The 16,963-nt window shown below is 39.1% G+C and overlaps 2 protein-coding genes across 3 annotated transcripts in view; both read right to left on the reverse strand.

Moving 5' to 3' along the window:
- Positions 1–230: 230 nt before the first annotated feature.
- Positions 231–6,255, reverse strand: VCPKMT (valosin containing protein lysine (K) methyltransferase). Of its 2 annotated transcripts, XM_010842248.1 has the most exons (6): positions 5,945–6,255; positions 5,738–5,848; positions 5,494–5,566; positions 4,578–4,697; positions 3,487–3,591; positions 231–1,342 (listed from the first exon to the last, which is right to left on the reverse strand). In XM_010842248.1, the coding sequence occupies exons 1-6, from the start codon at positions 6,208–6,210 to the stop codon at positions 1,328–1,330; spliced, it is 690 nt and encodes a 229-aa protein (XP_010840550.1). In that variant the 5' UTR covers positions 6,211–6,255; the 3' UTR covers positions 231–1,327. The 2 variants fall into 2 exon arrangements, with proteins under 2 accessions (XP_010840550.1, XP_010840549.1); XM_010842247.1 differs by lacking the exon at positions 5,494–5,566 and having other exon boundaries at positions 5,749–5,848; positions 5,945–6,236.
- A 595-nt stretch (positions 6,256–6,850) lies between these two features.
- SOS2 (son of sevenless homolog 2 (Drosophila)) overlaps positions 6,851–16,963 on the reverse strand; it is a gene marked incomplete at its 5' end in the record, with an annotated part of 80,698 nt that continues 70,585 nt past the window's right edge. Inside the window, 2 exons of the mRNA XM_010842280.1 lie at positions 6,851–8,569; positions 10,057–10,166. Coding sequence (XP_010840582.1) covers positions 8,060–8,569; positions 10,057–10,166 — 620 coding nt within the window. The remainder of the gene's footprint in view (positions 8,570–10,056; positions 10,167–16,963) is intronic.

Here is a 16,963-nt window from a genome sequence, read left to right on the forward strand (position 1 = left end):
ATGACTGAAATGACTTAGCAGCAGCAGCAGCAGCAAGAGCAGTTTGGGGAAAAAAACAAACAGCAGAACAAAAGTTAAAGACTGAAGAAAGCCTGAAGGAAAAAAATTTTCTCTTGATGTTAATCTTTAATTTCTCTAGGGCTGCTTTTGCTCTTTCTGGAAAGCAGTCACCTGCTTTAAACATTTATTTTCTCTAAAGCTATTTCTGAAACATTCTCAAAGTCACAGGATCTCAAAAACAATGTTTATTTTAACACATAAAATGTGCCACCTAGCACCAATGCCTGTTAAGTACCAGCATTCCATCTGGTTACTATTACGCTTTGGAACCAGTGTGACTGGGAAGTCCTGACAGATCAGTCTGCGAACAGATGATTATCGTAACATAAAACAGAGACCACACAGAAAAAAAATCATTTGGTAAATGTACACAGAAGTACACTTGTAGTATTTTAAATAGCTTCCTGTTTCATATAAACAAGTGATCACCAGTGAATTTAGCCACATTTTCCTGGAAGCTACACAGGAGGAAGAGTGCACAAGACACATAAATGCACGAGCCTGAGGCTGGGCCTTTCATTCTCACTCCATCCTCAAATAAAAAATTTTTACCAGGATCTTTCCCTCCCTTGCACTCTGACTTCTTTCTTCTTTACTAACCAACCACAGTATAATTTATTATGTAATTCACAGGGTAAATTATACTATAATCAGTACGGTAAAGGAAAAGCACAGAACTTTGGTCACAAAACAGTCTTTTCATTTTTTTTCCCCCAAGTAAAAGAACACAAATATTAAAGTTGTCTGAAAAACAATGAAGTGGAAGATACTTAAAATAAAGCCCATTTTTAAATGTTAAAACCCTCTCTTAAACTTATCTTGATGACAAATTAAAATTTACTGATTTGAATTTAAACATTATTAAAGAGTAACTGATACCTCTCTTTAGAAACTGGGTCAACTTACCTCTATTTTCCTGAAAACATGCCAAGCCAACCATGCTACTTCATTATTTTTGGCAGACTTTAGGCTAACCTCAGTACCTATTTTTATTGGAGGAGTGACTGACACAATGTTTCTTTTAAGCAGAACTTGATGTGGAGCTAAAAGTAAACTAAGTTGGATTTCAGGCCCATTGGCAGGTAGGCAGTCAGTCAAGTCATTTTTCATATTGCAGGCAGCCGGTGGTGGTTGTCTATAGATCGGATCCCTAAAGACATGCTGAAAAAATCTGTGAACACAATCTTCCCATGCTGTATTCACATGCTTCATTCACGTTATTAGCTTACCCACGTTGGTAGAGGCTTGGGTAAGATGACTAAAGATTTCATGATGGGAATTTCTATAAGAAAAAAAAATGAAACCTTAAAAGACTGATTTCTTATTATATATTAAATATTTACTGGGTATTTAATACTAGCTATTATGCTTGCTGACAGCTAAATGCAATTCAAATGAATAGCTATATATAATGCTTAGAGATGGTCTTTGTTAATGCCTCAAGTACAAGCAACCAAAGAAAGAACAGATATACTAGACATCATCAAAATTAAAAACCTCTGTGTTTCAAAGGACATACTATTAAGAAAAGAAAAGGACAACCCACAGAATGGGAAGAAAATATTTGGAAGTCATAAATCTCGTATGAGTCTGGTGTCCAGGATATATGAAGAATGTTTACAACTCAACAGTGAAGACAACTCAATTTTAAAACAGGCAAAGGGTTTCTACAAATATGTAAAAAGGCCAATAAGTACACAAAAAGATACTCAACATCATTAGTCATTAGGGAAATAAAAACCACAAAGTGATTACCACTTCATACCTACTGAGATGACTACAATAAAAAAGATTAACAACAATAAATGTTAAGGAGGATATGGAGAAACTGGAAAATGCAGACAGTGCTGGTGAGAAAGGAAAATAGTATAGCAGCTTTGGAATAGTTTGGCAAGTCCTCAAAAAGCTAAACAAAGAGTTCCTGTGTGCCCTAGCAATTCCACGATGGGTATACACACCCTCAAGAGATGAAACACGCCACACAATAGTTTCACATGAATATTCACAACAGGATCATTCATTAGAGCCCAAAGTGGAAACAACGGAAATGCTCATCAACTGATGAACGAAGATAAGGTGTGGCATATCCATACAAAGGACTAGTATTCAAGTGTAAAAGAAGTGAAGTGCTGATGCACCCTAGAAAACACTGCTGAATGAAAGAAGCCAGACAGAAGAAGCACACATCATGTGATTCCATCTGTATGAAATGTTCAGAATGGGCAAATCCACAGAGATACAGACTGGTGGTTGCTAGGGGTTGGGGAAGGCAGGAAAAAGGTGTAACTGCTAAAAGGTATGGGGTTCCTTTTGGGGGTAATGAAAATGTTTAAAATTAAAACGTGGTGATGGTTGTCCAATTAGGTAAATACACTAAAAATGGCTTAAGTGTAAACTTTATTGTATATAAATTATATCAAGTTAAAAAAACAAATGACTCTCTGCCCACCCCCCAAAAAAAGCCTTTATATTTAGGAAATACAAAATTTTTAAGCCTCAAAAAAAACAAAAACAAAAAACCCTACTTTTAAAACTATACAACAGCTTTGGCTAAAACTGGATCCTTTAAGGCATAAAACATTTTTAATTCATTGTTTTATCTCTAGAACCATGCCACCTAATAGCTGACCTGAATTACTAATCCCACTGCTCTTCTTTCTTTGTAGTTCCAACACCTACTCCTGATTCCAAAAAATGCACATTATCTGCTTTTGGCTAGAATGCACATAAATCAAAAAACTTCACCACAAATCCAAAGGAAAGATAAAAGAAACAAATGGAACTAAATCACGTTTAGCACCCTCAATTCATAAAAGTGATCTTGTTCTTGCCTTATACCAGTCACATACACACAAGGTGCTGGGGTACAAAGGTAGATGGGACACAATTCTTCCCTTCTACACATTCAAATACGAGACACTGCATAAAATGTACTTATTATAATGGGTAAAGGAAGCAATCTAAAAGGGGAACATAAAGATTCTATTTAATTGAGTGCATTTTTCTTTATTGGACAGACCAAAAAATAAAAACATATAACTATGTTATAGTTGGACTAGTTAAAAAAAAAAAAAACTTGAATGGTTGGAGAGAGTTCACAAAGGTCAGAACTGGCATTTGAAAACCTCTAAGAGATAACAGAAATTTATAAATAGCTAAGTTACTTGTCTGAGGTAATGCCCAATTATAAAGCTATATAATTTACAGCTAGAAATGACCTTTACAAAAAAAGTCTGCCTTTTAGAGAAAACACCGGAGGCCCGATAAGTTAGGCAATCTTAACACTGAGCATTAGTGCCCTGGTTCTGTTAATCATTATAGCCATTTCCCCACATGAAAATTAATATCTACATCATACTCAAGCTCAGAGACAGTGTCCAGCTAGTGAAATCACTTCAGAGGATGATAAGGCAAACATGTATTTACCGATTTTTTCTTTCTGATGTATAAAATGTGAATATCTTCACTTCGATATTCTTCATCATGTTTTTCCAAAGGAATTTTTTCAAAGTCAAAGTCTAGTTGAAGGAGCTATAAATTTAAAAAAGATGCAATTCAAATTCAATAATATGAACTATCCGTTGCTGACAGAAATCAGAATGGTGGTTACCTTTGGAATACTGACTGGGAGGGGTATATGAAAAGTTGAGCTAAGCACTTGATATATATGCATTTGATATGTTTTAACTCAACTGAAAACTGATTAATGATATCAAATTTTCAAGTATACACTATTTCAGAAGTTCATTAAAGTTCTTCACAGTCAAGAAAAACATAAAAGTAAAAAACCATTTCACCATATATCTGAGGCAGAGTCATGAAGAGTCACTTTACCCAAAGTAACCCTTTCAGAAGATAAAACTGAAGAGCCATAAAGATGTTTCCTTAAGAGGAACCACTTGTCATATGATGATCTTTACCCATAAGAAGCATTTGGGTGACCACTGGAGGAAGATGGGGGAAAGACAAATGGGATTCTAAGTACTACTTCTGCAGCTTCCTGTGGGTCATTAATTCTTGCAAAAGGAAAAAAAAAAGAAAAAGAACAACTTCAAAATAGGTAGGATACAATGGCCAAAGCTACCATAAAAATACAGTGGAAAATACTGAAATGAAAACATATCATGTTTCAACATATCACATATCATGTTTCTATGATGTATTCTCCAAAAAATATATACATCATTAATATGTTCCTAAAAGCCAGCAACTTGTCTGATAAACACTGAAAACTTTCTCAGAAAAGACAAGGGTGTCACATTATTATTTTACATGGCTTTACACATACTAGATCAACAAATCAGAAAAGAAAAATAAAGGATCAGAACGGGGGTACTGGGGCGGGGGAGGCTGGCAGCAGTTGTTAGAATGGTGTGCTCTAAAGAATTCTCTCCTTGGGTTCATACAAGCAGAATGTTTTCCCTACTCAAAATTACCACAATATACTGAAACACAAAGTCACACATAGCCTCTCTGAAGGGTAATCCCTACAAATGCAGATCTAATAGAGTACTCACCTCAAAATATTTTTTCTCGATTTCTGGATTTTTTCCCATTGTTCGCTGTTCATAACAACATATAATACAAGTCTCAGACCCACTGAGATCTTTTAGGGTTTTCAACAGTGGCTCCAAAGACTGTTCAAAAAGGAATATGATTTTTGTTAATGACTTTTAAAAACACATTTGTTTACTATAAAAGGGGGTAGGGGAGGCAGAGGAGATAATTATAACTCCCTTACAATTCACACACCTTTGAATCAATCCAACCCAGTAAACACAGTTAACAACTCTGTAACTAATGATTGGTAAACTCTTAACTAATCAACCATTGTATTAATTTCAGCTTCCAAGAATGGATTCAAGTGATTGCATTTTGGAGTACCCATGGGTAAAAATGGAATTGACAGCATTCTTAAAGCTTACTCTAACAATATTTAAACAATCAACAATTTACTTATGAAAGTAGGTCCAACTTTAACTTGAATATAAGTTGGTTCAATGTTCATTATTGTAAAAAAATGATTGATGCTTACACTATACAAACTGATATTCTAAAAGAAAAAAAATTCTATAAATATAATAAATCTTGCCCCCAAACAATGAATCCTTTAGGATGCAACTTACAGCTAACTTAAAAAAAAAAAAAGAAATCTTAACCTTTTACAGGAGATTCAGAATAAAAAATCCTTTAAAAATTTTACGGAGGCCTCCTAAAATGCACGTAACACTTTTCTCAATAAGGTTCAGGGACCTCTATGTTAATCATGAGTACATATACGTAGTTCCTGGTGACCTTTCTCTTTGTTCATCAACTATGGAACATATATCCTGCATTCAGAGATGTTAAAATGCTAAGTAATGCGTGCTCCAGAATCCTCGAAATACAGTTTAAGTCTTCTAAAGGAAGAGACTCCACTCATGAAATACTCACCTCTTCGTAGTATATGCAGTCAGCCATCAGTATATAGTCTGGCGGAGAAGGAAAGTCTTCTAATTCTTCCCCCCTTAAAAACGTCAACCACATATTTTAAACTGTTGCTTTACTAATTTAAAATAGTCTTGTTTTATAAAAAGACCCAGAAATCTCCACTCGTATTAATCTTGCTTTCAGTGAAACGCGATTTACAGCAAACTACAAATTGTTATCTTAAAACAAGCTGAAAGGCCATACAAACCATTTCAGTACCTTGGCTTGAACAGAACCAGTGACAAGATGCTTGTTCATATCAATATTCATCTTCAGCAAGTCTTGCAATTCCTCAAGATCGGTGACTATAACATCTGCCCTATAAAATAACGTTGATTTACGTGTAGGCGAAAGAGTGGGAAGCCAGTAATCGGGGTTCCCGAACAAAGCGGCGTACCCTCCCGCCAGGTCTTACCCGAGAGTAGCGGCCATGAGCCCCACAGCTCCGGTGCCTGAGCCCAGCTCTAGCACCGACCGCCGGCTCAGCGCGTGGGCCCCATCGCCGGAAAATCCGGGCGTTTCCAGGTATTTAGAAAGGACAATGGCAGCGTCCCAAACAACACAACCCACGCCGCCGGAGCCATACTGCTGCAGTCGTAACACCGTGCCATCTCGCTTCTCCAAAACTCGCACAAAGTTCCGCAGTGGATCCTCCCCAGAGGACTCCAAAGAAGCCGCCATCGCTGCCCGGCAACAAGAGGCGTCGCACGCAGCGACGTCACATTCACGCGCACTATTCCAGGCCCCGCCTTGCCAGGGCCCCGGCGCGTCCCGGTGGCGGAGTTGGGGCTACGGCGCGTGCGCGAAGCCACAAAACCCGGAAGGCAGCGTTCTTCCAGCGCTGCCCAACGGTGGGCCAAGGCACCCCTACGCGCGAAACCGTCTCATTCTCCCCTAAATTACAAGTGTGGCTTAACGAACGGGCAGTTTAAATCACTTTTCCAGACAACGCCAACCTGAGCGTTTTTACCTGGCTGGAGACTGATAAAGTTTTTTTTTTTTTTTTTTAATTACTGGCTTTAAATCAAGGCAGCTTCCAAGATACTACCGAGGGTGGCTATAGTCTGCTTATCTCGAGTTCCTAATAGGCTCCTAAATTTTCATCTCAAATGCATAAAACGGTTGCAGGAAGCTTGTGATCGCGTTTAACGGTGAAGACAGTTTCCCCTCTTCCCTCTAAAGTTTACATCACTTAAATTCTTTGGGATTATGGAATTTAAACTGCACAAAATAACTGAAAATAATGTGTGTATATGTATTACTTGTACAGAATTCGACAGTCTTACCCCCTTGTTCCTTATAATGAAAACACATTTTAAAAGTCTTTTAAAAATTAAGACTGGGGTGATTTATTAATCTTGTTAGGAACTCTGATACAAAGCACAGTAAAAGGCCACAGACCAGTAAATAAACAATGTGGCTTTTGGCTACTTTACAACTGCTGCTAGCACTAAGAGCAAAACACGCTTTTTCATCACTTTGAACAGAGGAGTACAAATGGCAAATAAAAGTTTTAATCACTTCTCTGATTAAAAAGTTTAATAAAGCTTTAACTGCTGGTTTAAATATTACCAATCTAAAAAAATACTTTAAAAAATTTTAGTTAACACGAGATTTATAGAGAAAGTTACTTGGTTTTGAAGGCAATGCAGTTGGTTCCTATGCCATAAGAAAATTATCCTCCGGATTTATGAATTAGTAAAGTAGCAGATTGTATTATAGGCCTTGAGTCACATAAATTTATATAGGTTATTAGCATTATTTTTAAATATACAATATAAACAAAACTGTACATATATGGCATATTAACTTTGTTTTCCAAAACAATAGGCAACTCGTTAGCTAAAGACACCATAGTCCGCAAAAACAAAAAGGCACATCTGTACAAGATATATGCCCTTTTTCCCTCTATGACTGAGTTAGGTAGTCTTTACATTTTGACAACATAATAAACACAGTGCATTCTATTATTTTCATTCTATTTTTCACTTTTGTCTTCAGCAGCAAATTCTGGCATTTAAGACATGGCATTGAAGAGTTTAAGAATAGTGGGTGTTATTCACAATTTTCGGTAAAAACTAGATGTAAAAACAAAGATGGTCAAAGAAGCTTAAAAATCAGTATCACCACACACCCCCTATATGTGTGTAAATTCACTGCCTTAAATAGTCATCTGTTACTCAAATTTGAAAAATTCCACAAATGCACTATCCCCTTTCAGTGCAATCAATTTCACTTTAAACCATATTTTAGCAGAGTCTACAGTGCAAATATAAATTCCTTATACTGGCCTTTTGGCAGCACTGAGGATCCAAGACAAGGCAATGCTACTGATCACCTGAGGATAATGGTAAATGACTTCTGTATTTTTATTTTTCCAATTCTGAAAAGCTTATTTGATCAGTAGCATTTTTGTAAGAGCATTATTTTTTTAAAAGTACTAAAATACTATGCCTTTTTTGAATAAATTAAAAAAAAAAAGAAACTTTACAAATATCATTCCAGTGTCAATGACTACATATGGCTAGGGTCATTGAGGAGTTTCTGCATTTTCTAACAAAGGCAGTCTATACACTGGGGGGTGTGAAAGCTCCCGTTTGTAAGTCTTTGGTGGCAGTTTTGGTAGATGAGGGCTTGAATTCTGCCTTGGTGGAACAGGGGGAGCTTGAGGATGAGCAAGATTATTTTGACTAGAACTGAGCACGTAGCATCGACGAGGTACCCTTGGAGAGGGTGTGCTAGGAGGAGTGTTCGGAGAATTTGGACACGTACTAACGTCTCTGAACCAGTCTGGATCTCTGTGAAGATGTCCCAGTGGAGGTGGCTGAAGGGTAAACGGACAGTTTATAAAGTGTTCTGGAGGCCGAAGTGGAACCGGTGGAGGGGTATCAGGAAGAGGGTCTCTCGGCGGCGGTGGAGGTGGGCTGTGCAGAGGCCCGTCAAATGGACCAGCGGGAGCAGGAACTCTGGGTTTTACCTTTGGAGGAGGAGGTTGTCTTGGTGGAATAGCAGGGGGGTCATCATCAGATTTCATAGTTCCCTCAAAAACAAAAAAATTACATTATACCTCTGTTCTCTTGAAACATCTATAAGAAAAAGTTTTAAAGACTAAAAAATTCTTATGTGTTAAGTTAAATCCAGAGACACAAAATAGGTTAATCTGGTTTAATGATCAGATTTATGAATAAATTACTCCCAGTTTCACTCAGGGCTCAGTTTAATATTTTTATATATGAGATGTTTTAACTGAAATCTTATAAAGCCTCAGATTATCTTGCTTTGTAGATACAGTTTATAAATTTATGCATTTTAATTATAATAATGGGCAAGTAAGTAAAAAGAATATTTAGTTTTGTAGACATGAATGCTGAAGCTGAAGTTCCAATACTTGGCCACCTGATGGATAAGAAGAGCTGACTCCCTAGAAAACACCATGATGCTAGGAAAGAATGAGGGCAAGAAAAGGGGGCAGCAAAGGATGAGATGGTTGGATGGCATCACCGACTAAATGGACAGGAGTTTGAGCAAACTCCGGGAGATAATGAAGGACAGGGAAGCCTGGTGTGATGCAGTCCATGGGGTCTCAAAGAGGCGGACATGACTTAGTGAATGAACAACAAGACATGAAAGAACATGATGTCAAGAGGTCTTAATATCCATCTTCTGCTTTTTGGCCATTTACTTCTACTATCCCCAGTGAACTTCAGAGTGGTGGTTCTCCAAAGTTTGACCCAGGATCAGCAGCATCAGCACTATTGAAAGTGTTAGTTGCTCAGTTGAGTCTGACTCTTTGTGACCCCATGGGGTGCAGCCTGCCAGGCTCCCCATTCCATGGAATTCTCCAGGCAAGTATACTGGAGTAGGTAGCCATTCCCTTCTCCAGGGATCTTCCTGACCCAAGGATTGAAACCGGGTCTCCTGCATTTCAGGCAGATTCTTTACCGTCTGAGCCACCAGGGAAGCCTTAATAGGGATTTGTTATAAATGAAAATTCTTGGGCCCTGCCCCAGACCAACTGAATCAGAAATTCTGGCCATCTGGTTTTAACAAACCTTTCAGATGCATCTGATGCAGCCTGAAGTTTGAGAAGCACCAGCTGAAAGTTTGGAGAATGCTTTGAATACTACAGTTTTTCCCATCTCTACCCAAAAGAAAATGTACTTCTGAGTATCTATGAATCTGCCCAGCCTCTTTTTTTTTTTTTAAGAAAAAGTATTATGAGGATTAAACAATTATTTAAGGTATATTCTAAATAAAACAACCTAAGTATTTAAAAAACATAAACGGTAACCAAATTATAATTGACAGACTCTTTTTAAGAATAAGCACTGTTTTGAAGATTCACAACTTTGAATAAGTTGAGGCAAACCCAAGTCCTGTTGACTACCTTGGATTTTTGTTGTTGCTCTTGTTGGCTGAAAGGCACAGCATGTAGGATCTACAGTTCCCTGACCAGGGATCAAACTTGTGCCTCCTGTAATGGAAAAACAGCATCCTAACCACTGGACCACTGGGGAAATTCCCTACCTTGGAATTTGAAGCATCCTGATCAAATTTTTTTCGAGGTGGAAGTGGAGGAGGAATCAGTGGCTCTTCACTTAGCTTATGTAAACTACCACACGAACTGAAGAAAGACTCTGGGGGTAAAAAAGATTAGTTTAACCACAACTCATAATGCAATCATAAGACAAAACTTTATTTCAGTCTGTGATCACCTCTCCTATGGCATCCATCAGACTGTACTGTAGCTGACTGTTGGTTTAGCTATCCTCTCCATTAAGGTGTAAGCTTTTTGAGGGCAGTATTTATTTTCATATCCATAGCAAGTAACACACTGATAGTGCCTGCCACATGCTAGATACTACTGCTAAATGAAAATATAGTACCCAATTAAGATTAATAAGGAGATTCTGCTCCCTGAAAAGTCTTTTGTTTGTATAGCTGTAAAGAGCATCCATAAACAGAGACTATGCATTTTTGAAAAAGTTACTATCGGATACATTTCTACATAGGTAATAAAACCTTCATTTAGGAGATGATAGGGTACTGTTGTATCACAGAACCATTCTCTACACAAATTTCTTATTGATAATGGACCCATTACATAACCACATTAATGGAAATTTACAAAATAATAAAGTATTAGAGGAAAAATTATCCCTAAACATGCCAACCAGACATAGAACGATTTTCATGTTTATTTTTTTAATATTTTTCATATGGTTATAATACCTGTCATTATGGACGTGTATAAAGGCACTGATAAGTCTTGTTTATCATTATACTGAGATTGGGTTTAAAGGAGCTTTTTGGGAAAGAAGCTGATGAGTTTAATTTTAAACACACTGAGTTTGTGTGAACTGCTTATGGGACATCCAAATAAAGATGTCACTCATTACTCCATGTCAAAAGTTGCTGTCCTGATCATATCACTCTGCAGTCACCCCAGGGGTCTTGCTGGCTCAGAGTGCCAGCAGCAGAAACAAACAGTATCCCTATGTGGTGTTGGCAGGTGGTGTGAGGAGGACAGGTAGAGCACTACCCGCTGTCAATACGTTCCTTTTGCTTGCCCAGCACACCCTGCCCTGTCTTTGTCTCCAGGTGATGGTGAATCCATTCCATATGGTTTAGTCAGCCAATTCTGCCGAGGGCGCCCCAATTTCAGTCAAGAAGTGGACAAAGGACTCATTTTCTTGACAAGATCAGATCTGTAGCTACCTCTTTTTTATGCATGCAGCCATGTGCTTCAGTGAAATCTGACCTCACCCCTTAGCTCCAAAGATGGGGCCTGCTTAGATCATTCCCTCAGCCAGAGTAACTGGTTTAGTTGTTGGCACAGGACCCAATTCAGACTACTGAAATCTGAAAGGAGTTATGCAAAAGGATACTGAAAACGAAGTTTCTTGTTCTTTTGGAAAAGCAGTCTGTCAGTCTTTCTTTGTACCTCTTTCTCACTTGACTGAGCAAGAACACACATAACCTATTTATTGCTTCTGCCACCCCTCTTTCGACTTTGAGGAAAAACAGCCTTGGATAAAGCTGATAATCTGGACAAAACAACGAATGGTCAAAAAGAAACCTGGTCTTTGATAATATCACTGAAACACCGAATCAACCAGCCTTAGAGCAACTGTCCTCCAGATTTTCAGCTAATGAGTCAGAAAGCTTCCTTAGTGTTTAAGGCAGACTGAGTTGAGTCTTCTCTTCCATACAGAAACACACATGCTTATGGAAGCAAAAAATATCTTAATGATGATGAGACATTGGTTTTAAGTTTTTGAAACTGAGTCTGACTCTACGTCAGACCACTTAACCACTATGACAGGAAGCACTTAGTAAATCCGTGTTGAAGTCTCAACTTCAATTTTATTTTCCATTAAGAGCACTTCTCCACAGATTATTCAGGTTTTGTGAGCTTTTAAAATAACTTCATTATTCTACACTAGTGAATGTTGGATAATTTACTAAACAATTTCTGTAATGTTAGTTAGCTATATAAGTTACTTCCAATTTTTTATCATTCACGCCTCCATCCACGCAACAAATATGTATTGGGTATCTGCTATAGTGCCAACACTCTTCTAGGCACTAGCAATACAGCAGTGAACAAGAAACAAAAATTCATGTCCTTATGAAGCTTACATTCTAGGTTGATAAGAAAGAATATACATGATGATTAAGTAAAAGTATAACAGCTGTAAGTTAAAAGAAGAAATATTAGATAGGGAATGGGGAACAAGTTCAAACAGGGTGATCAGGGAAGACCTCCCTCAGGAAACACTGAGAAAAAAGGTTGAAGGAGGCAAGGGAGCTTGCCATTAGGCCAGACGGGTGAACAGCACTCTAAGCAGAGGGAATCGGAAGAACAGAAGTCCTGATGTGGGAGTATGTCCAGGATGCAGAGTAGCTAGAGTAGAGTAGGTGACAGGAGTGAACAGCAGGTGATGAAGTCTGACTGATCAGAGGTTAAATTTCACAGGACCTTACGGGTCCTTTTTGAAGAAACTGAAACTGTGTCTTTTACTCTACGATGGAAGGCTGCTGGGAGCCAGCGTAAGGAACTCCGCCCGTGGCAAAGGTCATGAGGAAGGAGGCTTGGCATACCGCAAAGGTGGGATTGAGCCTCAGGGGTCCCCCTGGAAATTCTCGAGCATCTACCCCCCCAAACCAGAGTCTGCCTACTTTACTGCTTTGTGCTCTCACCTACACCTCTGACTTTACAGGGGGCTGTCCCCCACCACCTCTCTCTGAAAAAGAGTTAACTTACAGCTCCAGTTAATAAAGTTCCTGGGTGTGACAAGAGGGTTTCAACCTACAAACTCCTTTGGAAGTCCTCTAGCCTGCCTGAATAGGATCTTCCGGCCACATGTGATTGTTCACAGCCTCCCAACCTTGAGAGGCATGATATGTTCTAAACTGTCTAAATACAGATTCCTTTGAGCAGTTAAAAGATTGATTAGAAATTGTATTGGTGAAGGGTTTTTCACTTGTTGGGCCAATGTTTGCTGCTAAGTTTCCATATCCCTTACCTACTGTGTCCCTGGGAGTGTATTGATTAATATAATTGGTGTATAGGAATGTAAGTAGTAGCTTTAATGTTTGTAACCTTGGACCCTTGAGTTAATTCTTTTCTTGTTATAGCCCACCACACCTTTGCCCTATAGGAATGCAACTTTATCTAATGCTTTTGGAGGGTGGTGCCTGACTTTAGAATAATCACCTTTAGAGAAAAATAAGTTTTCTGAAGAAAGGATGATAAAATGTTAACAGGCCTCTTGGCCAGAAGATGATGTAATTCAAACTTTTGCATATGATAAGTTTGCAGGAAGAAAGCCTGGCTTACTGCTGACTCTACCCCTTCCTCATTATCCTCTATGCACAACTTAAGGTATAAAAACTACTTTGGAAAATAAAGTGCGGGCCTTGTTCACTGAAACTTGGTCTCCCCATGTCGTTCCTTCTCTTACCTTCTGGCTGAATTCCCATCTTGAGCATGGAGGCTTGTCAAGCCTACTAAATTTGCCTGGGCTTCTAAGATCTGACCGGGGAGGCCTTAGTGTCTCCTCTCCTTCGGGAGAACGGGAAGACACCTGCGGTCTACGTAGGTGACTCAAATTCCTTATTTTGGAATTTTATTAGCTTTCCACGTAAACCAAGTTATTCAGCCTCTTTTCTCCACTGAATTTTCTCACTGAGCTATCCTTATTTGATCACCCTTTGTATCTTTAATTCTATCGTATCCTGATCGCCGAAGCCGTCTCCCCTTAGAATTCCCTGGATCCACCGGGGCTGGACCCCGGTAAGTGGCGCCTGGACAGGCTTTTCAAAGGTAGGTCCCCCCTAGAAGCAATTAGGGTCATCAGCCCTATTGCCCCCCCCTCGGAACAATTTGGGTCATCAGCCCTGTTGTTCCCCCTCAGAGCAGTTAGGGTCATCAGCCCTCCCCCCTCACAGCAAGTAGGGTCATCAGCCCTATTGCTCCCCCTCGAAACAATTAGGGTCATCAGCCCTACTGTTCCCCCTGTGTTGAGTTTTTGGGACGGCTAGGACCCCACTCAGGGTGCTGCAGACCCCCCTGTAGGATAGACAGGGCAAGTAGGAGTGGGAAGTATTGAAGTGTTAAAGGGTTGGAGAGAAAACCCGGTTTCTGAAGACTAAAACTAAATCTTTTACTATACTTAACTTTCTGACATGGGTAACAGTGAATCAAACAAAGACAGCTCTTTATAGGAGTAATTTTGCAGTTATTAAGAGAGGAATCAAAGTTTAAAAATCTACCATTCAATCATTTTTTTTCATTTGTACAAGAATAGTGTCCTTGGTTTCCAGAAGAGGGTACTGTTAATTTAGATACTTCGGTTAAGGTAAAAAAAACAACTAAAAACTTATCATACAAATATGATTAAAAATGTTCTGGACCCCTGTCATGAGGTTGTTGGATAGCCTATGGGAGAGGCTATAGCGGTGGATGGTAGTGGGTCTCCACCTTCTGCGCAGATCATATTTTCTGCCATTGACGAAGAAAAGGAGGGAGACTGTGCTCTACCTCCCGAGGAATGAGAGGGCTTACAGGACACTGCGGCTGGGCGACCTGGCGAGCCCCCTCCCCCTCTACACAAACCTTTAAAAATTTATACAACAACTTCTGATTTAAGGCGACTACCCCACCTCCGCTTGCACCTCCCAGGGCCTAGGAATTCCCCAGTTTACATCCAAAGCCTCCCAGAGCATTGCCTAAGGCTGAAAAAGATAAAAAAATTTTCTTTTAAACAAAGGAGCTTTTAAAGAATACACAATATACAGAGCCTGCTCCTTGCAGAAAAACCCCCTTCGAATTCAATGACTCCACCAGGGCTGGACCCCAGCAGAAGGCCATGGGTTTTAAGTAGTCATGAGTTAAGTCTAACCTACATTCTAAAAGGACCCATCTGCTGTATTGAAAACTGAAGTACGGAAGGTGGGAAGTGAGGATGCTACTATAATCAATCAGGTAAGTGATTGTGGTCACTTGGACCAGGGTAGCACTAGTAAAGAAGTCAAGAAATGATTAGATCCTGGATGTATTTTGAGAGTAAATAAAACTTGTTGATAGATCACACTTTGGGTATGAGAAAAAGAAACAGGTAAATGATAGCTCTTAATATTTTCAGCCTCAGCAATTAGACAAATGTGATTATAACTGGGAAGAGGTGGCAATGGAGAGAACGACTTTAGAGGGCAGGATATTGAAATAGAGACATCGAACAGGACACTGATTATACGAGGCTAAAGGTCAAGAGAGAAGTTCTGGGCACAGGAAAAAAATGGGGAATTATCATATTACAGATGATATAACATTGAATGAGACACCAAGTGAGTGAGAAGAAAAGAGATCCAGAGACTTAGGACCTTCCATTTTTAATAGGTTGGGAAAATACAGAGAAACCAGCGAGAGAGACTAAGAAGCTAAAAGTAAAGTAGAAAAACCAAGAGAGTGAGTGGGGTGAGCAATGTGATCTTCATGTATGTGCCTTCTTCACAAAAATGTTTTGGTATTCAGTATTAATGAAGGCAGAGACTTTTTCTTGTTTGCTACTGAATCCTTAGTAGTTGGCAGAGTAGCTGGTCCAAAGTACTCAATTTTCTATTGAATGATTAAGACCAAAAGGTGTGAACATTTTTTTGGTTTGATACGTTGTTTTCAAATTTCTCTCCAAAAGGATCATACTAATATATCAACTCAAGAGGGTAAGTGATATATGAGCACCTTTTAAGATAGGCTTGCTCATTCTTTGATGTAAACTGCCTATTCATGCCCATTGTTTCTTGCTGTTTTTCTCATTGTACGTGAGCACTTTTTGTACTTTTATTTCTTTCAGGACCTTAAGATACTCAGAATTTTATGCAGTTATTCTCAATGTTTTCTATTAAAATTCAAAACATGATTTTATTTATGATATGGAAAGTATATTTTACCATCACCCAAAATAATGTCTAAAACTCCTTGTTCTAAAATGACACAGTGTTATAAACTGAACTGTGTCCCTTCTCTCCATAAAAGTTATGTTGAAGTCCTAGCCTCAGTACCAATAAATATGACTCTATTGGGAAATATAGACGTTACAGCTCTGAAATCAAGTTAGGATGAAAGTGAACTCTATTTCTGTTTGTGTGCTATGTGCTTAGTCGTATCCAACTCTTTGCGACCCATGAACAGCGGGTCATAAAGAGTGGGCCGCCAGGCTCCTCTGTCCATGGGGCTTCACAGGCAAGAATACTGGATTGGGTTGCTATTTTCTCCTCCAGGGGATCTTCCCGACCCAGGGGTCGAACGCGCATCTTCTGCATCTCTTGCGTTGGCAGGCAGATTATTTACTACCTTGCCACCTGGGAAGTCCTAATTCTGTGTGACTGGTATCTTTATAAAAACAGTTGAAGAGAAAACGAGATACAAGGAGAAGCTGGCCATGTGACAGCAGAGGCAGAGGTTAAAGTGATCTATCTACAAACCAAAGGATGCCAAGGATTACCAGCAAAGGCAGAAGCCAGAAAAGCCAAGGAAAGATCCCTCCTTACAGGTTTCAGAGGGAGCATAGCCCTGCCATCTTGATTTTTCAGACTTTCAGCCTCGGAAGTGGACTTGAAGTCACTCAGTTTGTGGTACTCTGTTACTGAAGCACTAGAAACTAATATATGTAGTAAAAACATTTCCACTGCTGGACAATACAGGAAAGTAAGAAACATATACAAACTTCAATGAAACCAGGAAACATCTGAATCCTGAAGCTTCAACCCATAAAGGTGGACTACAGTGTATATGAAGGAGACAAATGGAAGAAGACAAAACCCAACAGTCTACACTGAATGAGACTGACAAACAGCAGCAAAACTGCCCCCACAGAACCAAAGGAGGGATCGGGAATTGAAGGCACTTAGTATAATGGAAGGCACGGGA

The sequence above is a fragment of the Bison bison genome, unplaced genomic scaffold, assembly GCF_000754665.1.
Source record: "Bison bison bison isolate TAMUID 2011002044 unplaced genomic scaffold, Bison_UMD1.0 scf7180017864174, whole genome shotgun sequence".
Classification (NCBI taxonomy): Eukaryota; Metazoa; Chordata; class Mammalia; order Artiodactyla; family Bovidae; genus Bison; species Bison bison.

What these genes read in the sequence shown, in the direction of transcription:
- VCPKMT (XM_010842248.1), bottom strand. Translation starts at nt 6,210, where the DNA reads ATGGCGGCTTCTTTGGAGTCCTCTGGGGAGGATCCACTGCGGAACTTT. An exon ending in ACTGCATATACTACGAAGAG is followed by an intron (nt 4,698 to 5,493) that starts GTGAGTATTTCA and finishes CTTTTTGAACAG; the next exon opens with TCTTTGGAGCCACTGTTGAA. An exon ending in TCGAGAAAAAATATTTTGAG is followed by an intron (nt 3,592 to 4,577) that starts GTGAGTACTCTA and finishes TTAAATTTATAG; the next exon opens with CTCCTTCAACTAGACTTTGA.